At 36.4% G+C, this 26849-nt stretch overlaps 2 protein-coding genes across 2 annotated transcripts; both read left to right on the forward strand.

Moving 5' to 3' along the window:
- The first annotated feature begins 1347 nt into the window (after positions 1 to 1347).
- Positions 1348 to 12246, forward strand: LOC121424145 (deleted in malignant brain tumors 1 protein-like). The gene is made up of 5 exons (XM_041619744.1): positions 1348 to 1516; positions 2557 to 2892; positions 8558 to 8887; positions 10353 to 10682; positions 11900 to 12246. The coding sequence occupies exons 1-5, from the start codon at positions 1348 to 1350 to the stop codon at positions 12244 to 12246; spliced, it is 1512 nt and encodes a 503-aa protein (XP_041475678.1).
- Positions 11911 to 22196, forward strand: LOC121424148 (deleted in malignant brain tumors 1 protein-like). Its single transcript, XM_041619759.1, has 6 exons — positions 11911 to 12757; positions 13090 to 13430; positions 13752 to 14070; positions 20316 to 20636; positions 20988 to 21296; positions 21499 to 22196. The coding sequence occupies exons 1-6, from the start codon at positions 12487 to 12489 to the stop codon at positions 22194 to 22196; spliced, it is 2259 nt and encodes a 752-aa protein (XP_041475693.1). The 5' UTR covers positions 11911 to 12486.
- Positions 22197 to 26849: the final 4653 nt, after the last annotated feature.

Consider the following 26849-nt stretch of genomic DNA (forward strand, 5'->3'; position numbering starts at 1 on the left):
GAATTTAGTTATGGGTCTAGATGTATGTGTGTTTGTGTGAGTGTCGCAATAAAATGTATGTAAATATAAGGATGTGTGGGTTAACGTATGAGGGTGCCTATGTGTGGACACAGGATTTGTGTGTGAGGGTGAGAATTTGTGCGTGTATATGTGAGTGTGTAGAGAGCGTAAGATATGGGGTTTGTGGGAGAACAAATGAGGGTGTATATGCATGGGAATTCGTGCGTGAAAAATGAAAAAGTGTGTCCTGTATCTAGGCCTATCCGGCTGATATGCCGGCTGTAGCCTAGTAGTCTAGGGCTCCTGATTAGACACATGAAAGTCCAGGACCCGATCCCCGAGCACTGCACTTATACCATAGAGGGAGGAATTAAGCAGCAGTGTTATTTTTCCTACATGCAGAGAAATGTAAATGCTACATTTTCTTGGCAACTATGCGTACCCTTGTTTTAGTGTGTGTGTGTGTGTGTGTGTGTGTGTGCAAGAGAGAGAGGGAAAGATCGGGGGAGTGAGAAACAGAGCAGTGTATGTTTGGCTTAAGGTATGTGTGCATGTACATATATAGATGCAGAAATAGAGAATTGAGAGAAAGTTGAACAAAAACTTTACAAAAAGATTGACATAAGCCCATATCTTTTGACATTTTGATCCCTAGATGACCTCCCCCCCCCCCATCATCTTTATAAACGCCCACATGTGGTATTAATCAAGGATCATATGATAGCGAGTTTAGCAAAAGCCTTTTTGTAATTTAACAAAAATAATTTTTGTAACAGACTAACGTGCGAACAGGACAGGTAGCTACTTTTTCTCCGCCGAACTTCATTCAGCGAGATACGTGAGTATAAAGGAAGTAAATCTTTCGCGCAATTTCATCGTGTTGGCAGTATCCATATTTTATTTAAAAAAATAAAATGGGGACAAGAGATTCTTAAAACAAATTATCTTTGCATAACATAGCGAATTATTGGGAAACTAAATACATATAAGCTTCACCTTCAGAATATTTATCCTAAAAAAAGAAAGTTCCAGCAGCAAAGTCTGGAGAACAGCTGTAATCTTATTGACAATTATATTGTGTAGAATTACAGATAAACTGGTATTATAGGGTACGTTATATCACACATTTATTGTAATGTTATTTTCCCCTATTTTTTAAATAGCTCGCTTCTTCAAAACCGCAGAAAATTTCCTGGACAGCGTTTGAGAGAATGTTTTTTGGGCGTAATATTTTTTCCGCGGTAATCAATAAATAACCTTCAACCCATCTGTAAAAATAATCTGATCAATCGGGTAATTGAATGAAACATCGCTGATGAGCTGAAGGAAGGGTGGAGGTCTTGTACGATGGCTCATGGGTTACCGTTTGTGGTTTTTACCATTGGAATCTACTCGAAGCAAGGGTATTCTGCAGAATGCTCGGCTTCAATGGGGCCCTGGATGCGCTTCGATCTACTAGCTATGGTCAGCATGATATCTGATATTCTCGCTGTCAACTGCCTTGGAACAGAGGAGAGCCTGTCCTGACATCTGGGTCGATTCCTTTTGTGGACATGAATGGGATGCAAATGCCATATGTTTTTCAGGAGGTATGGCAATATGATCTTAAGATCAAAGATTGTGTACGTTGCATACTACATGTATCACCATGATCACAATGGAGAAAAAAAAACAGTTGCGATTCAGAAATCTTAAAATCATCTACAAGTTGTAACGTTATAAATAATATGAATATGTAACAAATTATATTTATTTCATGGACTTATGACAAGCTTATTTTATTCATTTCATGGACTATAATTCATTGTAAAAATCACAGGCCTTCACAAGAAATTCCGTGTAGGCCTATTAAAAAAATATACATCATTATTTTATTTCGATCACGGTTGGAGATTGGTATTATTGCGGTCATGAAAGAAATGCAGGTGTCGTTTGCTACTCAGGAGGTAATTTCCCGCTAAAAAAAAGAACAAAATCTGATATCTAACAAAAAATACCTACAAATATTAGATCCTATGTTTATTTGAACGATTCAAGTTGGTTTTCATGCATTGTTATCTTTCAGGCACTCATTGTTGGGCTACGCTTACTTAGCAAATATAATGAATAGGAGGGAAGACCATCCCATGCAAAAGATACACAAATAGTTCAGAACCGTGCCTCACAAAGGTTCTAAATTTGTTATGATTCAACGTTTCGGCCAAATTGATAGGAAAAAATCTCTTATGAAGGCAAATGCCTTCAAAATGCCTATCCATGAAATATATTACATCCATGCACTACAATATCTCCCACCAGAGAAAAAATGAATAAAAAATATAAAGAATATGTACTCGTACTTTGCATAAAATGGAAATCGGAAAAAAGACGAAAATGGTTTTGCATACCTTTACCAATATAATAATTCCAATACCATGATCACAATCAGGAATTCTTATGCATATAAAGGTTATAACGATAAGTTTTCACTTTCGGTAGGTAATAAAGTGTGTGTCTTTTTTACAAAATGGTGTGAAATAAAGAAATGAGATTTGATTTGATTTTTATTTACTGAAGGGCACCCGAATCCATTTCAAGTCCGTCTGATTGATGGAGCAAACGATGCTGAAGGCAGAGTAGAGGTATTACATGACGGATCGTGGGGTACTATCTGTGATGTCTGGTGGGATCTCAGCGACGCCAGGGTGGTTTGTAGAATGCTGGGGTACGATGGAGCCTTGAAAGCACCGAGAACTGCTAGGTTTGGTCGGGGCTCTGGTCGCATTCTTCTAAGGAATGTCAACTGTGAAGGAACTGAAGACAACCTAGCAGACTGTGCTCATCCAGGGATTGGACGTTACACTAACTTATGTACCCATTCGAGGGATGCAGGAGCTGTATGCTACTCAGGAAGTATGATGTTTACCTTTTCTCTCTCTATCTCTCTCTCTCTTTCTCTCTTGCGATGTCTCTTTAGATGTCTATCCCTCAGCGCTTTAGTGCCAACAAATTCAATTGGGATTCTAGCCGAATCGGTATTCAAAAAGGAATACCGATTTTAAATATGTTGCACTCGAATTAAGATGTTTTAGCATACATGCTTTGATTCAGTTTTCTGAACTTTCCTGATATCATTGATCAAAAAAATATAGGCCTATAGTATTAGAGCATTTAAATTGCACTATTTTCTAAAACAGTTTATCAGTTTCTACCCTTGTACTGAGAAATGTTATAAAAATATGGGTGGTCCAACTGCTTACAAAACACATATGACTTTCATGAATGATGTATAATCAAAAGCAAAATGAAGTGAATAAGTACATTAGAATACGAAGACTTTTTCTCACGCTTTTCGTTTTTATTGTAAATCTAGTAAAAAGAATGAAATTTCTATGCAAACAAATAAAATAATAAAAAATAATACAATCACCGATGACAACAACTAAATTGCGGAAGAGATTGGTTCAGATATTCCATATATTAGCAACAATCTGGCAAGCACATTCCCTCTAATTCAGAAATGTTTCAGCAACTTTCTTTGAACCCCAAACCCTAACTCTATATTCTATAATCCTACAAAAACACGATAAATTATCAATATTGAAATCGATCTACAAAAAGAGCCATGGTTTCGAGGGTATTCCTAACTTCCTACTCAAGAAAAGTATCTTAACTATCGTCGATCCTTATTGGTGCACACATTTACATGTAATATTTTTACATTTTTGATGACAGGAAGGGTACTTAAAATTATGGAAATACCCAGTCATATCTCTTTACAGAATGTAGCAAGATATAAAAAAAGTTGTTTTACTTGTTCTAAAAAGACTTCTGTTAACACATAAAACGGGTCCTTCTGAGGTGAAAGGGGTACATAACACGTTCGTGGGGGGGGAACATTTTTCTTGCGTATAAATGACACCTTTTCAGCGCTTCAAAAGGTGGGGGCACTGTGCCCCCGGCCCCTAGGATCACCGTGTTTGATTTTTCTGGACCTTCCCATGGACTTCGACACCATTACCACAAAATGCTTTTTCATAAACGTTATTTGTATGATATTAGGCGAAATGCCTTAGAGTAGTTCAGGAGCTCCACGCATACAGGTCTCAATTTCTATTAGTTAGCAATGCTATTTCTTATATTCTTCCCCATTACATGTGGAGTACCTCAGGGTAGCTTACTTGGCCTTCTACTTTTTGTCACTTACTTTAATGACATTAAACAAGTTCAAATTTACTAACATTCGTACTTTTGCTGACGACTCCAGCATATTCGTTTTCTTATTTACAAAGAAACCAACTTGTTAGTATTGTAAACTCAGAACATACATGTAACATGTGATTGACTGGATCAAGGACTATCACTTAAACAGTAAAATACCAAATTTATGCTTTTTAGTATCAAAATACACATCTTACCAGACAATCTCATTTTTAATAACACTGTTCTTGAGAATGTTTCTGAGACCCAATTCTTGGGTGATATTATTGATAATAAACTATCGTGGAAACCACACATCGAACATTGGAATTATCAACAACTCATATTTTTCCAACCCCACGCTCTATATCATACCTTTAAACTACCATACATTAATTATGGTATTTTGGCATGAAGTTGTCCAATCCAAACTCAATTGCAAAGGATACTACTGTTGCAGAATAATTCCCTTAGGATATTGTTTTCAAACTCAATTCAGATCGCACACAGATATCCGATTTTTCAATAATAATATTTTTAAAGTGAATTATTCATACATTTTACAACTCGTACAGTTGGTGTATAAGCTAAGTAAAGATCATGTCCCCACATTTGTTGAATATATTCTGTAAAACTCCTCCATAAACAACGACAAAACGAAACTGTTATCACCGACACCTGACACGCATGATATATTAGCAAAAAACTCTTGTTTTTTAGACTGGTGTATTGGAATTCGCCACCCAACGACTTTAAAGAATCCCCAAACATTAATATCTACAAACGCAAACCAGCCAATCAGCCATGTCAGCCAACACATGATCAAATACATATGAATATTGTTTTCTTGTTTCAAACGGGGCACTTGTTAACACATAAACCCGTCCTAAGTTAAAAGGAGCACAGAGCACATGTGTGAGGGGCACTTTTCTTAGGTAAAAAGGGTAACTGATACAAGAAAGGGCACCTACAGTGCCGGCCGCAGGAAACGTCACGCCCGAGCATGCTAACACTATAGGGTGCTTTCACGTCTAACCGAGGGTATTCAAGGGGCGAGGACTAGGGTGTTTAGCTGCGCCTGCAGTTTTCCCGCGTGCTCTATAATATTGGCCGTGCCTGTACTTTTCCAAGGATACCCTTGCATTATGTTTACATGTGCTTGTACCTTGGTTATCTTGTGATAGACCATTATGTTTTTAAACTAGCGTGATCTGAATCTATTGTAGATTTTTTTTATTTTATATGTTATTTTTTTCCTTTCTTTCATCCTTTATTTCATTGTTTAATTTCTGTTTTTCCTTATTCCTTCTTTCCCTTTCTTCCTTCCTCTTTTTCTTTTGTCTTTATTTCTTTCAAATAATTAAGGAAATATTTTTCTTTCTTTCCTTCTTTCTCTTTTCCCCCATTTTTCTTACTTTTCTCGTATCTCTCCTTGTGTTTTTTTTCTTTCACACATTTATTCATCTTCCCTTCCCTTAGTTTAATTCTTTCTTTCTTTATTCATTTCAAGTAATGACGGAAAACCGTTATCTATCTTTTATTCTTTCTTTCATCCTTTTATTCAAACTTTTGCTCCTTTTAGTTTTCCTTAGTTTTTTTCTTTCCTCCCAATTCATTTCTTGTTTCCTCATTTCTTTCTCTTTTCTTTCTTGCTCACCCTCCCTTCCCCTTTCTTAACATATTTTGTTAACAAGTCTAACATTGTGTAGCCTTTTTTGTTGATTTTTGGGCCTATCTCGGTCGATCCGATGGTACCTAGTGCTTTGTCGATTGTCCCGTATTTGATTTTGGCTGGAACATCGAACTTATTATTTGTCGTTTACCGCAATGAATCTAATTAATTAATCTAATTTAATGCATTAGGTAAACTTTTTTCCTTACGCCTTACATGGGAGACATACATGTATCATACAAACTGATATAAAAAATATGACAAATTTTTTATTTAATGTAATGGAGATCAATTCTCTATCTTTTGGGATATTTTTTTTTAATTCTCCCTATGAACAGTGTAAGAACTAGAAAATATTTGAAATATTCTTCCTTGAGTTTTAACGGGGTGCAAAGGGTGGAATTAGCATAGAAGAAAGAAAGGCATAGAAAAAATAAAACAGATTAAGACATTAACAAGCAGACTTGATTTTTTATCAATCAAAATTAACAAGTCATTAACAGAGGTCCACACACCACCAATTGAAAACATTTCATATCAATAAAGAAACATTAATGACAAACTTGAAATAAAACAGAATTATGAATATCAAGGGCATTTGCGAATTATCATTATGTTAAAACAAACGTGCGGTCAATATTGGGATCGTCAATTCGTTGACATGTTTGATAAAAACATTTCAAACCCTAATGAATAGAATGAAAGGTATGTTGAAAGGAATATTAGTATAACCAAGATCAAAGTAGACGTGCAAAAAAGCGAAGACCAGCCCACACCGACTCCTCTCCTTTGTTCACATCCGCTTCCCAATTTATGACAGGATGCTCATAGCAATGGGGGGGGGGTAATTTATTGATGCGTTAACAACAATAAATGAGGATATTCTTTTCATTTCGGGTCAAATCGGGTCTCTAAAACCCTCACCCTGTAAAAAGTCTAGATTTATCTTAATGTAACAGATGGAACAGATTTGTCTTTTTGCTAAAACATCTCATTACAGTACCTGTTCTCTATTGCGGTTTTTAAGTTACATTGGTAGATATTCGAATTGGGAAGAGATGAAAATGATAAAGGGGAAGAAGGAAGAGGAGGATGAGAAAAAATGAAGAGGGGTTCCAGCTTCATGATGAGAACAACGCATACATTACGCGCAATTTTATACAAAATTAAAGATGGGTTTAAAACGAATATTAATATCCCTGATACTCCTACATGATGATAGTAACACGAATATAAAAATGACGTCGAAGTAAAGATTAAACTATCATATTTACGAACTGCGAATTTATATTGATAGATTTGTCGGACATAGGGTTCACCTCTATATAGTCGAAAATCCCTTTAATCATCACGCGTGAGCATTACTGAGTAAAACAAGTTTCATAACTAAGTACTGCAGAACTATACAGTATCCATATTACCATGAAACAATAACAAATTATTGTATTCTACGGACATATTTAAAATAAAGTTTCATATCTACGATCACGATTAACTATGTCAGTGAATGAATAACGGACACTGCGGGAAGAATATTGATAGGAAAGAACCCTTTACGCTGGTGCCAGTGTGTAATCGAACACAATACGTCATCCGGTGAAAAGGCCAAAAATCCCAGTTATCAACCCCAAACTTTGTAATTTTAATAACAGATTTTATCTACGAGAAATGATGAGAAAACGGCTTCGAAAACGTATGGTTAATAGCTCCATGATATGACATAAAAATCACATGCAGTCTTGAACGAATGTACCAAATAAGACCTCTTCTTTCGACTATGAATGCACAGCCGAAAACCTTAGGATAGCCGCAGGCACTACCTCGGGCGCTCCCCTCAATTGTCCGCTACGGGCTACGGCGTTCACCCTAAGGGGCACTGTGGCGTTTTCCGCAGCCGGCAGGTGAACATGGTGAAAGGGGCACATTATACGTTCGCAAGGGGGGCATTTTTATTCTATAAAAAGGGCACTTTTAATGGCTTCTAAAAGTGGGAGGGGGCACTGTGCCCCCGGTCCCCAGAATCGCCGCTCCGGCTGCAAGTATCCTTCTTCACTTTCAGTTTTATTTGCACCACCCTCCCCTCCCTTCCCCTTCATTTGCCTACCTTTTCTCCTTACTATCATGTCATAATTACTATTGTTTTATACTTCTTAAAATTATTAGTAATATTGTTGCAGTTATTTTTGTAATTATTATTCAATTTACTTTCTCTAAATATTATAGTTTTATGGTTGCTTTTTCGCTTTAATTTGATATTTTGTAGATTGCTTCTTTAACCTCGTCTTCAGTACGTCTCTATTATTGTATATAGTTTTGTTAATCAGGTATTGAAATTTAGTTATAGGGGCTTCCCTTTCTTAAAAGCTTTTTTTGGGGGGTCTTTTTTGTTGTGCAAATCCCTCTGTTTTGTTCCATATACTTTTAATAGCCAAAATAAATGCACCTTAATTTAGTTCCTGTTTAATTTATCTTCAATATTTTCTTCATTAAATTCCATTAAAGTGTTTTATTTAGTCAATTTGATTGTATTTTGTTTATTTTGTTGAACGGAAAAGAATAAATCTAATCTAAGTATATTATATTGTGTTTTAATTTGATTGAATTACTAGCTTGCTTGCCCTAATAATACTAAAAAAACAATAAAATCAGCAAACATGGGCTGTTTTTTCGTTCAATACAACCAGTATATTTCGTGTTTTCGCCCAGTAAATCCTGACCCATTACAAGTTCGCCTTGCTGGAGGATTAAACGATGCTGAAGGGAGAGTAGAGGTATTACATGACGGATCCTGGGGTACTATCTGCGATAATTATTGGGATCTCAGAGACGCCAGGGTGGTTTGTAGGATGCTGGGGTTCGATGGTGCCTTGGAAGCTCCGCGATCTGCTCGGTTCGGTCAGGGATCTGGCCGTTCTCTTCTTTATGGCGTTGGGTGTGACGGAACAGAAGACAACCTAGCAGACTGTGCTCACGCAGGGTTCGGTCGTTACTCATGTAGTCATTCAAGAGATGCAGGAGCCATTTGTTATTCTGAAGGTAGGTTAGTGGTCGATTTCGTGAACGATTTAATCCTCTGAATTCAATTTCAGTTTTATTAAAATGATTCGGATAGGCACACATAAAATATTTCACATGAAAGACTGCAATGTTGTTCTACCCTTTGCAGGTTTCCTTTTTTTCAATATGTTCATTTAATTTATATCTTAATTATTTTCCAACCAACATGAAGGAAAAGTCTTTGCAATACAAATACAATTGTAAATAATAGTAGTAATTAAGTAACATGTTCAATTCTATCCTGTTAAAAATAGTTTTACTACAACTGCTGGATATGAAAAATGTATTCCGATATCGAACATTAAAAAAATGAATTTGATAAGTGATATCCCCTCAGAATACTTTCTAAAAATCAGGTTGCGCTATATCAAAAAGATTGAAAATGTCAATAATATGTATGTAGCATTCAGGCGATTCCATTACTAATAAAAGCATGAACGTTAATGTCAAAATAAATCGGAGGCTGCAAATTTCATGAAAAAAATCATTTGGTTTGATGAAAAAGTGCATAAAATCGAGGTTAACAGCAGATTTCGTTAACGATTTAAGCTTCAGAATACATTTTTAATTGCATTAAAATTATTCGTTTTCAGAAATAAAACATTTTGACATGAAAGACGGCAGCGGCAATGTTGTTCAACTCTTTCCACGTTTCATTTTTCAATATCTATCTTAATTATTATCCCGTGGATAATAATCCTAATCGATGTATTGGCTCAGTTGGTAGAGCGTCCGTCTTACAACCGAGAGTTCAAACCCCGGCCCCGTCAGACAAAAATACGTAAATCTGCAGATGGGAGTTGCTGCTACCTTGTCAGGAGTTCAACATTTAAGTGATAGAGCCCCGTCGATCTTGCGCTGCACACGGCTCCCGGGTCAACGATCAATTCGGCAAAATTAACTTTCTGAATATTTCTCTTCTCAAATCTCTATTTCGAGCAATGAAATATGGATTTTCTTTTTTCCCCATTTTTTTTTTATTTCCCTCTCTGAAATATTTACCACCATGGACATATACACATTAGCGTTTGTTTTTGGTATGTGCGTTTGATTGGATCTCTATTTCAATGCTCTGTTTTGTAGCACAATTTCCTTCATTCATTTTATTCAATTAAGTTATTATCATTTTATCCACCTTGCCGGTAAGATATCTATTTTGATTATAGCTTTTTATTCACAGGCTAATCTGATTCCAAAACCATTCTACACGTACTTACGATATACCAGCAGTCAAGTATGACTAATGCAACACTTTTCTAAGGAATTCGCCCTCATAATTCATGTAATTAGGCGTTAGTCACAAGTTTTAATTCCAAAAATAAATTCTACGTTTTGTATGAGTGATCTAATGTCCTTTTATACATGTGCTTCGGAGTAATATAAATTACAATCAGAAAATGTGGGCTTATTCTTAATACATGCAGTTTCATATTTTCTCGCGCAGCAAACCCAAACCCATTCGAAGTTCGCCTTGCCGGTGGATCAAACGAAGCTGAAGGCAGAGTAGAGGTCATGCATGACGGATCCTGGGGTACTATCTGTGATGACTGGTGGGATCTGAGAGACACCAGGGTGGTTTGCAGGATGCTGGGATTTGATGGAGCCTTGGAAGCACCAGGATCTGCGAGGTTTGGTCAAGGTCCCGGTCGCGTTCTCCTAAAGTATGTTAGCTGTGAAGGATCTGAAGACAACCTGGCAGACTGTGCTCATCCAGGGATTGAACGTTACTCATGTAGTCATTCAAGAGATGCAGGAGTCATTTGTTATTCTGGAGGTAAGTTTTTGGTCGATTTCGTTGACGATTTAAGCTTCTGAATACATTTTTCATTCAATTAAAATGATTCGTTTGCGAAAGGCTCACATAAAATATTTCCTTTGAAAGACTACAATGTTATTCCACTTTTTCTTCGTTTCAAATGTTATCTAAAACGTACCTCCTTTGGAAAATAAAGCTGTAAGGTTTTCATTCTGTTCAAATAATTTCTATATAAATTATTATCCCGTGTGTTATGTTAACCGCTGTATTGGCTCAGTTGGTAAAGCGTCCGTCTTACAACCGAAAGTTTTGGAGTTTAAACTCCTGCCCAGTCAGACAAAATACGTTAAAAAATGGAAGCTGTTGCTACCTTGTTAGGAGTTCAATATTTATCATGGTGCTGCGCGCGTTATTTTCTATAGCCAGCACCCCCTGGAATTATGGTAGATGTGGCAATAAGAATAAATGAAACCAAAATAAAACACATTTTGTAGTGAAACCCTTTTTTGTTTTGCTTGTCATATTTGTATGGACAAAACTACCGTCATATTTTGGTAAAACTGTTTTGTTTGTCAGATTTACATCCACATCCTCGGTTTAAACAAATGGAGGGCCTCTGGCAGTCTCATCTGCATCACGCGATTCAATATAGCAGCAGTGCTGACTTTGAAAACTACTATAAAAAGAAATTATTCACACAAAACACCATACATATAATAATACAATACTACGTTCATTGACAATAAATAATCTTTGACCTTAATCATAAGACCTAAGACTTGTCAGTGATACTTGGTTACCTCTATATCCACATTTCATAATCGATATCTACAAGCTTTGATAGTTATGACAGCAATTTGATAATTACCTCCAAAATGGACAAGGTTCAATGACTTTAAAAGACTATTGACTTTGGTCATGTGACCTGAAACTCAGACAGGATATTCAGTAATACTTGATTAACCTGTCCAAGTTTCATGAAAAAGGTCTATATATTTTCTAAGTTATGATGTCATTTCAAAAACTTAATCTTCGGTTAAGATTTGGTGTTGAAGCTATAGTCTCACTCTGCTATGCAGGTGAGATAAAAACGTTCCCAGGGATCTGATTCTTTTGTAAGTTACTTTGCTGACATTTATCTCCTAGTGCGCTTGTCTATTCCTTTACATCTTATCAACCTAACAATTCATTAAACACAACAGAACCATTCCAAATTCGCCTTACAAATGGAACAGGCTCAGAAGGCAGAGTTGAAGTTTCGTATAAGACATCGTGGGGAACTATATGTGATGATAATTGGGATCTCCGAGATGCAAGAGTCGTTTGTAACATACTTGGATTTGATGGGGCTTTAGCCGCACCTGGTAGTGCTACCTTTGGGGCTGGAGGTGGACAAATCTTCTTTGATGACGTTGACTGCAAAGGGACGGAGGATACCCTTGCTGACTGCTTCCATCGAGGACTTGGGGTAAACAAGTGCAACCATGGCAGAGATGCTGGTGCTGTCTGCTTTAGAGGAGGTATGATAATACAAAATACTATTCAGAAACATTCAGGACATGGATTGTTGACAAAATGGTGACATCCGCAATACATAGTTAGTAAGTCATGTATGTTACTCCAAAGCAAAATATTAAAATCAGTGTACTTACACCGAGAAAGGGGGGCAAACTCATGATTCTATGCTCTTCAGACATTGACTAACACCTGCTATCAAAGTCCAGAACTGATAACATATACATTTATTTTTCTTACACTTGCAGCGCCATTTCTAGTTCAGCTGGTAAATGGTTCTAACGACTTTGAAGGACGAGTAGAGGTCATGTATGAAGGTTCCTGGGGAACCATCTGTGATAATGGGTGGGATCTGAGAGATGCCAGAGTCGTGTGTAAAATGCTAAAGTTTGATGGAGCATTAGCTGCACCAGGCTCTGCAACATTTGGCCAAGGCTCAGGAGACATAGTTCTTGATGATGTTTCCTGTGAGAGTACACATGACAACCTGGCAGACTGTTATCATCGAGGAATTGGTGTTTCAAATTGTCAACACGAAGAAGATTCTGGAGTTATTTGTTTTAAAGGAGGTACAAGAGGCCTTTAGATTCTACCATCATATTCATATTCCATCAAGAGTTGTCATCCAGAAATTTCATTATGATTTCGTTGTATCCATTTGTATGAGTCAAGTTTATAAAATTGTACACTATTAACCATGTGCTTGAAAATTAGAAGACCCACAAAAATAAAATCGTAAGTAAAAAAATATCCTTCCCATGAGTTGGCAACACCAGTGGAAGGTCGAAAGGGATGTTCGATATAGTTCAGATGAAATATTTATATTTAATGGCTCTTTCTGGAAAAAAAACAATCCGCTTGTATCAATACACAATGCCTAATTTCAGTGTTTCCCCCTCAAATTTTACAGAACCATTCACAGTTCGTCTCAGGAATGGATCAAACGCGTCGGAGGGGAGGGTAGAGATTATGTATAACGGTTCCTGGGGAACCATTTGTGGTAGTAGCTGGGACCTCAACGATGCAAGAGTTGTATGCAGAATGCTGGGCTTTGATGAAGCTTCAGAAGCACCCGTTTCTGGGGAGTTTGGCCGAAGTGAAGGCGACATTTTCCTTTCTGATGTTCAGTGTGACGGCACAGAAAGCAGTCTGGCAGATTGCAATCACGCAGGCATATGGGTCAACAATTGCAACTACGCCATTGATTCGGGTGCTATCTGTTTCTCAGGAGGTACATCTCTCTCAACCATGTAAATGTTATTGAAATCCTAATATGAAGGTAGGGTTTAGTTCATGTAAAGGGGATTATGCGGGTATAATCTGTCCCTGTGTCATACACGGCCATGACGGTGTGGTATCAACTGCATAGTAAGTACAAATACAAACCAAACAAGAAGTGGACAACGTAATGACCAGGACTGGATGAATCCTAGATTCATGCACCATTGTCATATATACTTTGAATGGGAGTAATAAACGGGGAAAGGGAATATTCTACTTTAACATAACTCTGATAAGATTATTTTTCTTCCCACATCCTTAAAATACGTTTTTACTTTGGTTTTCTATGTTACTTATATAGTACGTCTAGTTGGAGGAACTAATGATGCTGAAGGCAGAGTGGAAATTCTACATGATGGCTCCTGGGGAACTGTGTGTGATGATTCTTGGGATCTCAAGGACGCGGAGGTCGTTTGCAGAATGTTAGGATTTGTTGGGGCTTTGGAAGCTCCGGTTGGTGCTCACTTTGGTAAAGGATCTGGGGCCATCTTTCTCGATGAAGTGCAGTGCAATGGAACTGAAATCGATCTTGAACATTGTGATCATGACGGCATCGGTGTCCACAACTGTGCCCACAACGAAGATGCCAGCGTTGAATGTATCCAACCAGGTAATCGTTATGAACTATATATAGTACATTTTTTTTCTATTTATCCTCAATTGAGGTACTTTATTATTCATAAGATATCAAAAGATACAGGTTTTTACATTAACAAAATTCACATATCACACGACAATATTTTACAAGAAATACAAAAAATACAATAAAATATGTTACTTACACTACCAGTCACAATTCCTCGGCCCGCTGTCACCCGTCGAGAACCAGAGAACAATAGATTCAGTGGACTGAATCCATTGTTCTCCGGCTCCAACAGGCCAACCAACAGCGGACCATAAAAACCGCGACTGGTAGTGTATTCACTCAAAGTAAAAACGTATCTTCCGCAACTCAGTTTCATTAAATCTTTTCTGATTATACTTTAAACTTAGGTGAAATCTTATTTCTGCTTTCAGATCTTTCAATAAATAGTTTCCATGTAACACATGTTTCTTTTTATCATTACATTCTTTGACATAATTCTTATATACAGTATATTGGGCATAATTAAGGATGAAATTGACAAGTTTTGTTTTTCGGTTGCCTATATCATATCCTATAATAATAATTTTTTCATTAATGTCAATATCAAGGCCAAAAATATTCCGAATAAGACACGAAACTATTTTCCAAAATAACCTCACTTTTTTGCATGTCAATAAAAAATGACATATAGTTTCTCTGCAATTGCAAGTACAACATAAATTATCATTCAAAATTCCCCATTTGCATAAATTGTCTGTGCTGGGCAATATTTTGTGAAAAAGTTTAAAATTAAATTGTTTTAATTTATTGTCATTAATTTGTTGAAATTTGAATTTAAATACTTCACTCCAATCAAATTCGTTTGACAAGTCTAAACGATCTTGCCAAAAATGTAAACAAACGGGTTCTTCTTTATATTTATCCACTAACAAACTATAATAGTGTTTAGCTGACATTTTCTCGACATTTATTGAGTCACCTGTTGCTAACTCAATCACATTGGGTTCTTCTTTTTGTAGCCGTTGTGGGGTTCTTGTATTACGTAATTTCTCTAACCAGAAGTGTGGAAATGCCTTTTTGAGTTTTGACATTTCGAAAGAAGTAAGCAATTGTCTGCGGTTAAAATAGTTGCTAATACACGAAAAATCTTTCCAATTCCCATCTTCGATAATCTGTCCCACTGTATAAATCCCCTCTTTGATCCAGTTTTGAAAAAATAACGTTTCTTTCTCATGTTTTATATTACTATTATACCAGATAATTTCTTGGTTTACATTGCAAACATTAAACATGTGAATATACTTTATTTCAGACCACGATCTAAAAAGGTCAATGTAAAACACTGGTAACTGTTTTCTTTTGCATATTCTTATCATATCATTTTTTTTGGCAATTAAATCTCAAACACATAGGAATGTCAGAAATTTTACTGATCCAATAATTGAATAAAATTTTCCATGATGTTTTTTCACCTGAGATATATTTTTGAATCCATGATAAACGAAGAGAAGAACATTTGTAAATTAAATTGACCATTCTAAGGCCTCCTTCTATTTCAGAATTACAGCATACATTCGCTTGACCTTTTCAGCTTTGGAATTCCATAAAAAAGAGTATATTAATCTATTTACCAATTTAATTATTTTCAATGGTACTGGGACTGCTGTTGCTGTATATACTAATTGAGAAGTGACTAAATGCTTTATGACAGTCACCTTCCCATACAAAGTTAGTTTTCGCATTTTCCATAAATCTAAAGTACTTTTCATTTTCTTCACTTTACCTTCCCAATTTAAGTTTTCAACTTCTCTATGAAATTTTCCAACATAAATCCCGAGACATTTTATAGCATTTTCTGTAAATTCCAAATCCTCAGTGTTTTGGACATTGATATTTAATCTCATGAACTTAGATTTTGACCAATTAATTTTGGGACCGACATTTTTACCAAAATTTTCTACTTCTCTCATTATTTCTTTAACAGAGTTGACAGAATCTGCAAAAATTGTAGTATCATCTGCAAACTGAACTATGCTAATATCTATGAAATCTGAACAATCTGATTCAGGGTTAGGTACTTGAATACCTCTAATTTCTGAATTCTGTTTAACTTTTGCTGCTAAAACTTGGGCCAAAATAATAAACAAAAGGGCAGACAATGGACATCCTTGCCTTACACCCCTGTTAATCGAAAACCTTTTAGATATCCAACCATAATTCATTATTTTACCACTGGCGTTATTATACAAAGTCTTAATCCATTTAATAAACGAATTTTTAAAACCAAGTTCTTCTAGTAAAGTGAATAAGAAATTATGATTAACGGTGTCAAAGGCTTTCTTAAAGTCTAATGACATAATGATACCAGGTGTTTCAGTACTTTGACAAAAATCAATTATGTCCTGTACAAGTCTAATGCATTCAGGTGCAGAACGATTTTTCATAAAACCAAACTGATCTTCAGATACAATGCAATGAATAATTTTCTTCAATCTATCAGTCAAAACACGAGCTGCTAATTTGTAGTCTATACTAAGAAGTGATATGGGCCGCCAATTATCTAGAAGATTTTTGTTGCCCTTTTTATACAAAAGAGTAAGGATGGCTTGACTTTGAGTTGAGGACAATTGTGTTTTGTCATATCCCTGATTCAAGCTGGCAACTACCATCTGTTTCAAGTCCTCCCAAAACATTTATAAAATTCAACACTTAAGCCGTCACTACCAGGTGACTTATTCAGATTTATTGACTTTAGTGCAAGCCAACATTCATTTTCTGTAAGCTTTCCCTCACATATATTTGCTTCTTCATCATTCAAAACATATAACTTTAAGTTACCTATATATTCTTTAAAATTATTTCTTACATCATCTTTTTGATACAGTTTAGTATAGAATTCATGTATATTTGACAAAATTTTCTCATCTTCCTTAATAATCTTTCCATTAATATCAATACAGTCTATTTCTTTCTTTTTGCCTTTTGCTTTTTCAAGTTGGAAGAAATATTTAGACGATTTCTCTCCAAACTCTAGCCACCTTGCTCTTGAGTGAACGTAGGCACCTTTGCATTGATATTTATACCATTTATTGATCTCACGTTTTAAACGACTAATTTCGTCTACATCTTTGCTACGTCGATCTTTATATAGTTTTTCACAAAGTTGATTATATCTTTTTTCAATGTATGTTATATGTTCCCTCTTTTTCTTTGACACATCAGAAGCATACTTAATGCTAAACTCCTTTATTTTAACTTTACACATCTCCCACTTCAATTGATTATCAAAATTGCTATATTCCATTTTGATCTTTTTAATAACATTTTTTATGCCTTTTTTATACATTTCATCATCAAGTAAGGAATTGTTCAATTTCCAAAAACCCTTTCCCCGCTTTTTTGTTGTCACCTGAAGTTTCATCGAAACAGCATTATGATCACACTTTAATACTGGTTTAATATCAAGAGAATGCACATACGGAACAAATGCCTTGGAGACTAGCCAATAATCAAGCCGTGAATATATATTGAGTGATAACTGCCTCCAAGTAAATTGTCTCCTCTCTGGGAAGTTCTTTCTCCATACATCTATTAAGTTATTACAGTTTTGAAATTTAACAAACCATTTTTTAGGTAAGTATGTATATGACATTCCACTTGTATCCAGCTTTTTATTTTGCACACAATTCCAGTCTCCTCCTGCAATCATAATATCATTCTGTTTCTTTAACCTGTTCACCCAACTATACAGTGACGCATAAAATAACTCCTTCTGTGCATTTTTAGCAGGAGCATATACATTCAGGCAAAAATAAACAAGATCATGACTCATGAATCTTAATGCTATGGACCTACCATCACCTTTGGCATACATATCAATTATATTAATGTCAAGATCCTTTCGGATTAAAATAGCTACACCTTTTGAGTGTTTCGTTCCATGATCATAAATTCCTAAACCTTTCCATTCATTTGAAATAAAATTTTCCAGGTCTTTTGACAAAAAAGTCTCTTGTAAAAATGCAATGTCACATTTTTGACGTTTTAACCATAAAAATACTTTCTTTCTTTTAAGTGTGTCACATATTCCACGTACGTTTAACGATACAAAGTGAATAGACTCTGTCATATATTAATTATCAAGATCCAAATGTTTCATATTCATATTTCTTCGAACTCACTTCTTCTTGTTCTTTACTGGTTTCATTTTCCTTTTTTTGGTCTTAGATTCTTTGTTTTTCCCTGCAGCTTTCGATGGAGAGGTCTCTGGTGACAACGTAGATTCATCGTCCTCGCTATTCGTGTAGACGGTACATGTTTCGTCGTCATATTCTCCGTATGTTTGCTGCCTTGCTCGCTGTTCGTCTTCGCTACGTTTTGGCGTTGTTCCACTAGCCTTCACCTGTGATCGCGTCCCGTACGTTGCTCCATGTGGATTTCTCGACGCGGTTCCCGCGCTGTAAGAAGCTGATCGCGTCCTCATCGGTGATCGAAGATCGATGGCCTCGGATGTATCCGAATCTCTGCTCTCTGACGGTTGCTGAACAAGCTTATTGATGAAGTCCGCGAGACGAGTTTGTCGCGTCCTGTTGCTTGGATTCGCAGAGTCGATGGACTGCGTTGAATCGCTATCCTTGAGTTGTCGTAGCGGTGAAGCACGAGGCGTTGCTATGTGATTACCTGGTGTGCGGTTGTTTTGTGGGCAGGCATTCTTCATATGACCAGTGTTTTTACAAAGTTGACATTTTACATCATTGTGACATCTGGATACATGGTGTCCCGATTCAAGGCATCTGGAGCATGTGACTGGGCCAGCTGCACCGGAGTGCTCGGGTTGTCCAAGATGATACACGCGTCCCATAAAGTTGGTCCCGAATAACATTTTCCTAGGCAACGGTTGTGTTGGTGGGGTAATATATAATACCCGATCTCCGTTTAGACAGTTTGTAAGTTGACCGTTCACTCTCAGTTTTTGGCGATAGATATCTCCTTGAATCTCGCATTTCCGGTTTTCTATCTCACTGCGTATGACTTCGTCGCTGACGGACAGCGGGATATCTTTCACGGTCACTCTGGTGAGGTTTTCGTCCCTAGACCTTGTGAAAGGATTCACATCGTAGATTGCGACGGTTGCTCCGCGGATTACCAGTCCATTGGATATCAAATTGACGCGGTCTTCATGGGAGTTCAAATAAATTCTCCATAAACGGCGAATTTGCTGGATTCCCACTATGTTGTCTAGACTGAGCGTTTTGGCTAAGGCAACGTATATTTCCTCACCTGTGACCTGTTTCTTATCGTCATTCCTGATATCATCCACACGTAGAAAAATGGGCTTGGGTCCTTTGGGCATGTGTGTTTCTGGGCGTGGCGTCGCTTTATGTGCATACATAGTGCGTGTGTATCCTATACGCATTCAGTGTCACATACGCCAAACAGTTAAACTCCCCGAAATATATGAAAAATCGTAGCCAAAATATCCTTAAAACCAAGATAGGTAATATCAATGATAAAAAAACAGTTCCATAGGCTGAAGATTACAAACAGATGGTCGTCCAAATTCGCGATATTTCCAGATATTAATTCCGTAATGGAGAGGATGCTAGAGTGATGTCTTAACACCTCGAAAGCGCCCTCTATCCCTCTTTGAAGGACGAGTAGAGGTCATGTATGAAGGTTCCTGGGGAACCATCTGTGATAATGGGTGAGATCTGAGAGATGCCAGAGTCGTGTGTAAAATGCTAAAGTTTGATGGAGCATTAGCCGCACCAGGTCTGCAACATTTGGCCAAGGCTCAGGAGACATAGTTCTTGATGATGTTTCCTGTGAGAGTATACATGACAACCTGGCAGACTGTTATCATCGAGGAATTGGTGTTTCAAATTGTCAACACGAAGAAGATTCTGGAGTTATTTGTTTTAAAGGAGGTACAAGAGGCCTTTAGATTCTACCCTCATATTCATATTCCATCAAGAGTTGTCATCCAGAAATTTCATTATGATTTCGTTGTATCCATTTGTATGAGTCAAGTTTATAAAATTGTACACTATTAACCATGTGCTTGAAAATTAGAAGACCCACAAAAAATAAAATCGTAAGTAAAAAAATATCCTTCCCATGAGTTGGCAACGCCAGTGGAAGGTCGAAAGGGATGTTCGATATAGTTCAGATGAAATATTTATATTTAATGGCTCTTTCTGGAAAAAAAACAATCCGCTTGTATCAATACACAATCCCTAATTTCAGTGTTTCCCCCTCAAATTTTACAGAACCATTCACAGTTCGTCTCAGGAATGGATCAAAAGCGTCGGAGGGGAGGGTAGAGATTATGTATGACGGATCCTGGGGAACCATTTGTGGCAGTAGCTGGGACCTCAACGATGCAAGAGTTGTATGCAGAATGCTGGGCTTTGATGAAGCTTTGGAAGCACCCGTTTCTGGGGAGTTTGGCCGAAGTGAAGGCGACATTTTCCTTTCTGATGTTCAGTGTGACGGCACAGAAAGCAGTCTGGCAGATTGCAATCACGCAGGCATATGGGTCAACAATTGCAACTACGCCATTGATTCGGGTGCTATCTGTTTCTCAGGAGGTACATCTCTCTCAACCATGTAAATGTTATTGAAATCCTAATATGAAGGTAGGGTTTAGTTCATGTAAAGGGGATTATGCGGGTATAATCTGTCCCTGTGTCATACACGGCCATGACGGTGTGGTATCAACTGCATAGTAAGTACAAATACAAACCAAACAAGAAGTGGACAACGTAATGACCAGGACTGGATGAATCCTAGATTCATGCACCATTGTCATATATACTTTGAATGGGAGTAATAAACGGGGAAAGGGAATATTCTACTTTAACATAACTCTGATAAGATTATTTTTCTTCCCACATCCTTAAAATACGTTTTTACTTTGGTTTTCTATGTTACTTATATAGTACGTCTAGTTGGAGGAACTAATGATGCTGAAGGCAGAGTGGAAATTCTACATGATGGCTCCTGGGGAACTGTGTGTGATGATTCTTGGGATCTCAAGGATGCGGAGGTTGTTTGCAGAATGTTAGGATTTGTTGGGGCTTTGGAAGCTCCTCTTGATGCTCACTTTGGAAAAGGATCTGGGCCCATCTTTCTCGATGAAGTGCAGTGCAATGGAAGTGAAATCGATCTTGAACATTGTGATCATGACGGCATCGGTATCCACAACTGTGCCCACAACGAAGATGCAAGCGTTGAATGTATCCAACCAGGTAATCGTTATGAATTATATATAGTACATGCATTTCTGTAGAGATCATACCTTTTTTTTAGTTTTCAAACGTTAACATTTTGGGTACAGAAATATTGTTTCCTACAGGTGTTTTCATGACATAAGCGATGAGTAGAGTTAATGTAAAAAAAATGAAAGGCAATTCTTTTTATAATCATTTGACCATTTTTTCGCTATTACAGATCCCGCAAATAAGATTGCACTCGTTTACGGGTTATGTATCACATTTCCGAGCTTCTTCGTAGTGGTAATTCTAACATATTGTATACGGAAGGTCAGGACCAAAAGGGCACGGCGCTTTTCAGAAAATGAAATTTACTTGGATCTTCAAGACATAGGAATAAATAAGGAAACAATGGCACCATCTACTTATCAGGGTCTGAATGCACCACCAAACCTTCCAGAGCGACCTCTAACGACGTTTCGTCAAAGTACAACGCGATCGTCTGGCCAGCGGTTTCATAACCACGATGAGCAGATCCTGACAGAAAAAGACAGAGAGCATGGCAGCCACGATTATACAGAAATGGGAACCACTAACAAGACTGTTTCCGCGGACAAGGACGAACATAGCTATGCTTATAACATCCATTTTAAAAATAGCGCTAAAGATAACGGACCACAAGACCACATAACGTCAATGACCAGCACAAGAAGGCAAGAAGACGCACGTGAGCGAATAAGTCATGGTCAGTTGAACGGTCAAAATAAAGCACATGGGTATATGGTCATGAACACTGTGTACAAAAAGATTGATGTAGGAAAAGATGAAGATATTGACGGATATCTTCTTCCAAGTAAAACTAGCGAAACGCAACATTTCCCGATTCGAGCTGAGCTGGCAAAAGTAACCATGCCCGCAGATAGCGACAAGATATAGGAATCATCACGACCTGACTGCTCCCTAGATGAAAATGTACTGCTGCAAAAGAAGAAGCACAAAATAAACACGATTTAGTGCACATGAATACTTCGATATGACCAGTTCTGGCCATGGAATGTCAAAGGAAACTGAAAAGAACTAAAAGACACCAACAGCTATCTTCCAGCGACCGCTTCTGGCGTCAGTGGTGAAATAAACGTCTAAACAGTTTATTCCAATTGAATTTATGAAATTCATGAATTTATTAAGGTCCTCTAACTTCCTTTCATGGTTCTGAAAGTAGAAAGATCGAGAATAGGAAAATACAAATTTCCTACAAATCAGGATTTACTAAATAGTATCGAATAATTAGAGTAAATCGACACCAATATGAGAACATAAAAGAATGGCACAAGGTTCAACTTAAACGTTAAGTTGATGAAAATGAAAACGGTGTATTTGTGAATAGTTCAAAACATCCACATTGGCTTTAATAAGTCTAACATTGTTATTACAATCCTGATTATCAAAAAGGGGTCGTTGACCAAAAACTAATTATACAGTGCGTATCAAAAAAAGTTTACACTTAGAAAAAATCCTGTCAAATTATACATTTGTAATATCCTGACGATTTTTCCACATTTTAGCATTGGTACAGATCCATTTAAGCAAATGACGATATAACTGTCGAAAAATATTTCCGCTTGAGTGAGCACCACTTAGTTTTGAAAAGTTGGTGAAAAATGATTTGCGCAGAACTTTGAAATAATTATGCGAATAAAAGTAGACCTTAATCATGAAGAACACGTGGAAATTAGCAAGTAAAATTGATATGAAGATATCTTTTACCTTTTTAAACTTGTTTCCTTGCCCAAACACTTCGAAGAGTGCATTGCGCCCCATCCCACTCCCCCACACACCGAGTCAATCGTGACGATATTTGCTTTACACTGAGCTGTGATTTACATGAAATGGCTTAGGCTTGATTTTCATTTTGTTAATCATTGCCAAGCTTGGGAAAAGTGTGGAGAAACAAGTATTAAATGAAAATGAAAAGTAAACCAACTTTAAATGATAAAAACTTAGTGAAAAAAATGCTGGAGATGTCTGATATAAACTTTTGTTCAGATTTAGTTATTTCCTCAGATCCAGCTGGCACAAAAAGGGTAAATGTTGTGCTTACTAAGTGTTGAAATTTCAAATTTGGGCGGCAAAAGTGTTACAAAATGCTTGAATGTATCCGTTTTATTTCAATTGGCTAAAAGTGCAAGGGAAATTTATGAAAAATGCTTCACAGGGTAAGTTTGATTTCGCCCTTTCCCCTTGACACAGCGTGAAAACAAGCATTTCTGCGCAAACAGATTTCTGCGAGCTTTACAAAAATGGACAGTGCTCACTCAAGTGTGACATTCTGTCAAAAAATTTACCTTCATTGGATAAATGAGACCTAAACCCATAATTATATGTGAAAAAATTACCCATATGTTGTATTTTTCTTAATTGCCAGGGCTTTTTCTAAGTGTAAACTTTTTTTTGATACGCACTGTATAATGGCATGCTGTCATGTATTAGTGTAAAATGAAGTATTATCACTATTTTCAAAGAATAATCTTAATGCAGATCCATTACATACATAGTTTCTCTATGGCGGGATCAAAAGCTATTGAGATAAAATGATTGAAAACATAGTTGGACTTTTGTCACATTCATTGACATTCGTAAAATAATGGATGCAAAAAAGAAATATACAAAGAAGTCAAAGTAGTAACTGGTTGTTTTACTGGGACCTGATACAAAGTTTAATTACTTTGGGTGGTGTTCCCGTGTTTACAAAGCAGTGTTAATTTTGATTACCAGACTTATATTACCCTATATCAATGGTAAAGATCAAGTTTACCTCAGAAAAAAATGTTGATTCGAATCAATAGAGAAAAATAAAACAAGTATAAGGCTATACATTTCGTGAACATTGGATGTAAAATAAGGATCTTGTGACATTTTGAAATTTCATTTGTCACCAAAATATTGTATGCACAACTCAGTGATATGCAAATCAGAAAGTTAATGAAGTCCTCCCTAACTCATTATATATTCTATTTTTCATTGTTTAAATAATACAATATTCCAATTTTTACAGAATTTACAGTTATGAATAACCTGACTGATTCAATAAATATTAAAACAATGGTAATAGACATGTTCATGGAGAAATAAACCTAGTTTCACATGACAATGTTAAAATTTTATAAATCAAATAATGAAATACAAAAGAAATAGTGAGCAGATGATGTCATGAATCTCTCATTTGCTTACCGACCATGATGTGCAATAACTGTTTTGTGATATTAAGCGAAACTTTGAAATATCAAAACTTTTTTATTTTACATCACATGTTTATGAAATATGAAATGCTCTGCATGTTGAAATTTTCACCTTTTATTCAAATCAACCTTTTGCATGGGTAGATTTGCCATTAACGCAATTATTCTGATGGTGATAACCCAAGCAAAAGCTGATATAAATAGTGTATCTACTATGGCGGACTCGTGCTAAATCTTGGATGGCCATAGACTGTCGCTATATAATGTTTCACATCCTATATATTTTCCACTTATAAAAAATACCCTTTGTTTCTCCATTCAATTTTAATGAAAAACGGTTTATGCCCATTTTGTTAATGGGAACGTAACCCTATCGAAACAGAGAAATGAAGTCTTTGTACCCACGCACGAGGGAACAAAAAGGAGAGTAAACACGAAGTAGATGACATTGTTTTATCAATTTAATAATGGTTTATGAAAATACTGTATAAAATGTCTCTGCAATAATAAAAATCAAATGTAAGAAATGTTCTAACTTCAATGTCGAAAGTAAGAAAGAGAAAGATGTTTTAAAATAATAAAAGTAAGAAACGTTAGATCTATAGTCATATAAATGGGAATAGGAGGAACTTTGTAGTCATCATACATTATATCATAACAGCGACACGATTTGAATAAAAAAAGAATATCGTAGTTTTCCATGCTTTGCAATTGTAATATTTTTATGTTGAAGGTTTGCATTTTAAAACACACAATTAATCGTGATGGGAGATTTTAGCTTCGCACAGACAGGTGTTCCAGTCCTAAATGAAAAGAATAAGTTGTGCAAAAGGCAAAGAACGTCACCACAAAGAAGATGAACAAGGGGGTGTAATTTCCGATGTTGAAGAGCGCCATCAGATCATCGATTGCAACCAGAAAATAAATGAAAATGAATAAAAAGGTAGTGCAGTATTTCACGAAAGTTTTGATGTAAAAATCTACGCATTATGGTTCAGAAGAACCGACGAATTACATGAGGGGTCCAGGCATTTAATTAACCTAACGAAATTGTTTGAAGGGATAACAACTTTTTTTGTAGATATTATAGTTGTGTCACATATAATGACTATAGTTAACTATCCTCTGTTTTTCCTTCTTTGATTAAGAAACAATGGGATGAATGTTTATAATTTTGAAGTATAATATCAATCGGGTGTATGCGATCAACGAAAACACGAAAGAAAAGTTTGCCCAATAAACACCACCGGCATCCTGCCTGGCAGAGCAAGGAATCCGTATCGCAAAAATGAAAATCGGAAAGGAATTGTTTGTCTTCTTATCTCCACGGCAAGCCGCCGGGTACTCGAGATCATGAGCGTAAAAAATGTAAAGGACTTAAGTTGGCGAATAACCTGGAAGTGAATTAAATGTTAGTAGACTTTTTTATCTGTACTTAATGAAATACTTGTAACTCGTGTATGTTTCGTAGACTCGTGATCGATAGGATTAATATTGCACAAAATTATGATCATTTAATTTAGTTTGATTGATTAGTTATTCCTAACCAATTAAAGTCCGTATTTGAATTAGCAATTTGAAATAGATGGTAAGGATACGACCGCGAACATTTATTGAAATTTAAGATCTCCATCTTACATGATTGAAAGTATTCAATTCAATTTCTTATATTTTCCACTTTCAAATTGCAATGTTTACAATCATTATACAGTTGGCGTAGTATTGCTTAGTAACATACTATTGAATTTGAGGTACATATAAAGATTAACATAATTTATTACAATAACAATTATCAAAGCAAAATATAAATCTAAAGGAAGGGAAAGCCTGAGCCTGTACAATGTAGTTTCCTTGTATTTCTTTTAGTAATAGTGATTAAATACACATAATTGTTAAAGTAACTGATTAGCTGTAATAGCAAGAACTAATGGCGATGGAACTAGGACAAAATAATATATATTTGTCTATATGATATACAAAGTGGCTTTTCTGACAATAAATCGAATTAGTTTTAACTACAAGAATTGGGTGCAGTGGCATTTAAGATCTGCTGTGCTTAGTGAGTTAAAGACTCGCATGTGGGTAAGGTGAGGGCGTGTGGATAAAGGTATGAGTGAGGGTATCTATGTGTAGATGTGGGTGAACGTGTGTACAAATGGGACTGTATAGTGGTGAGTGTAAGATCTGTGTGTTTCTACGAGTCGCGATTGCATGATGGTGAGTGTGAGGGTGTGCGGTGAATATATGTGCCTCTGCATGAAGGGTTGCGTGTGCGGGGGAATGTGTGCGTGTGTGTGTGTGTGTGTGTAAATGAGGGTTTTGGTGGTATGAGGGTGTGTGTGTGTGTCAG

This window comes from Lytechinus variegatus, chromosome 11, assembly GCF_018143015.1.
Source record: "Lytechinus variegatus isolate NC3 chromosome 11, Lvar_3.0, whole genome shotgun sequence".
Taxonomy (NCBI): domain Eukaryota; kingdom Metazoa; phylum Echinodermata; class Echinoidea; order Temnopleuroida; family Toxopneustidae; genus Lytechinus; species Lytechinus variegatus.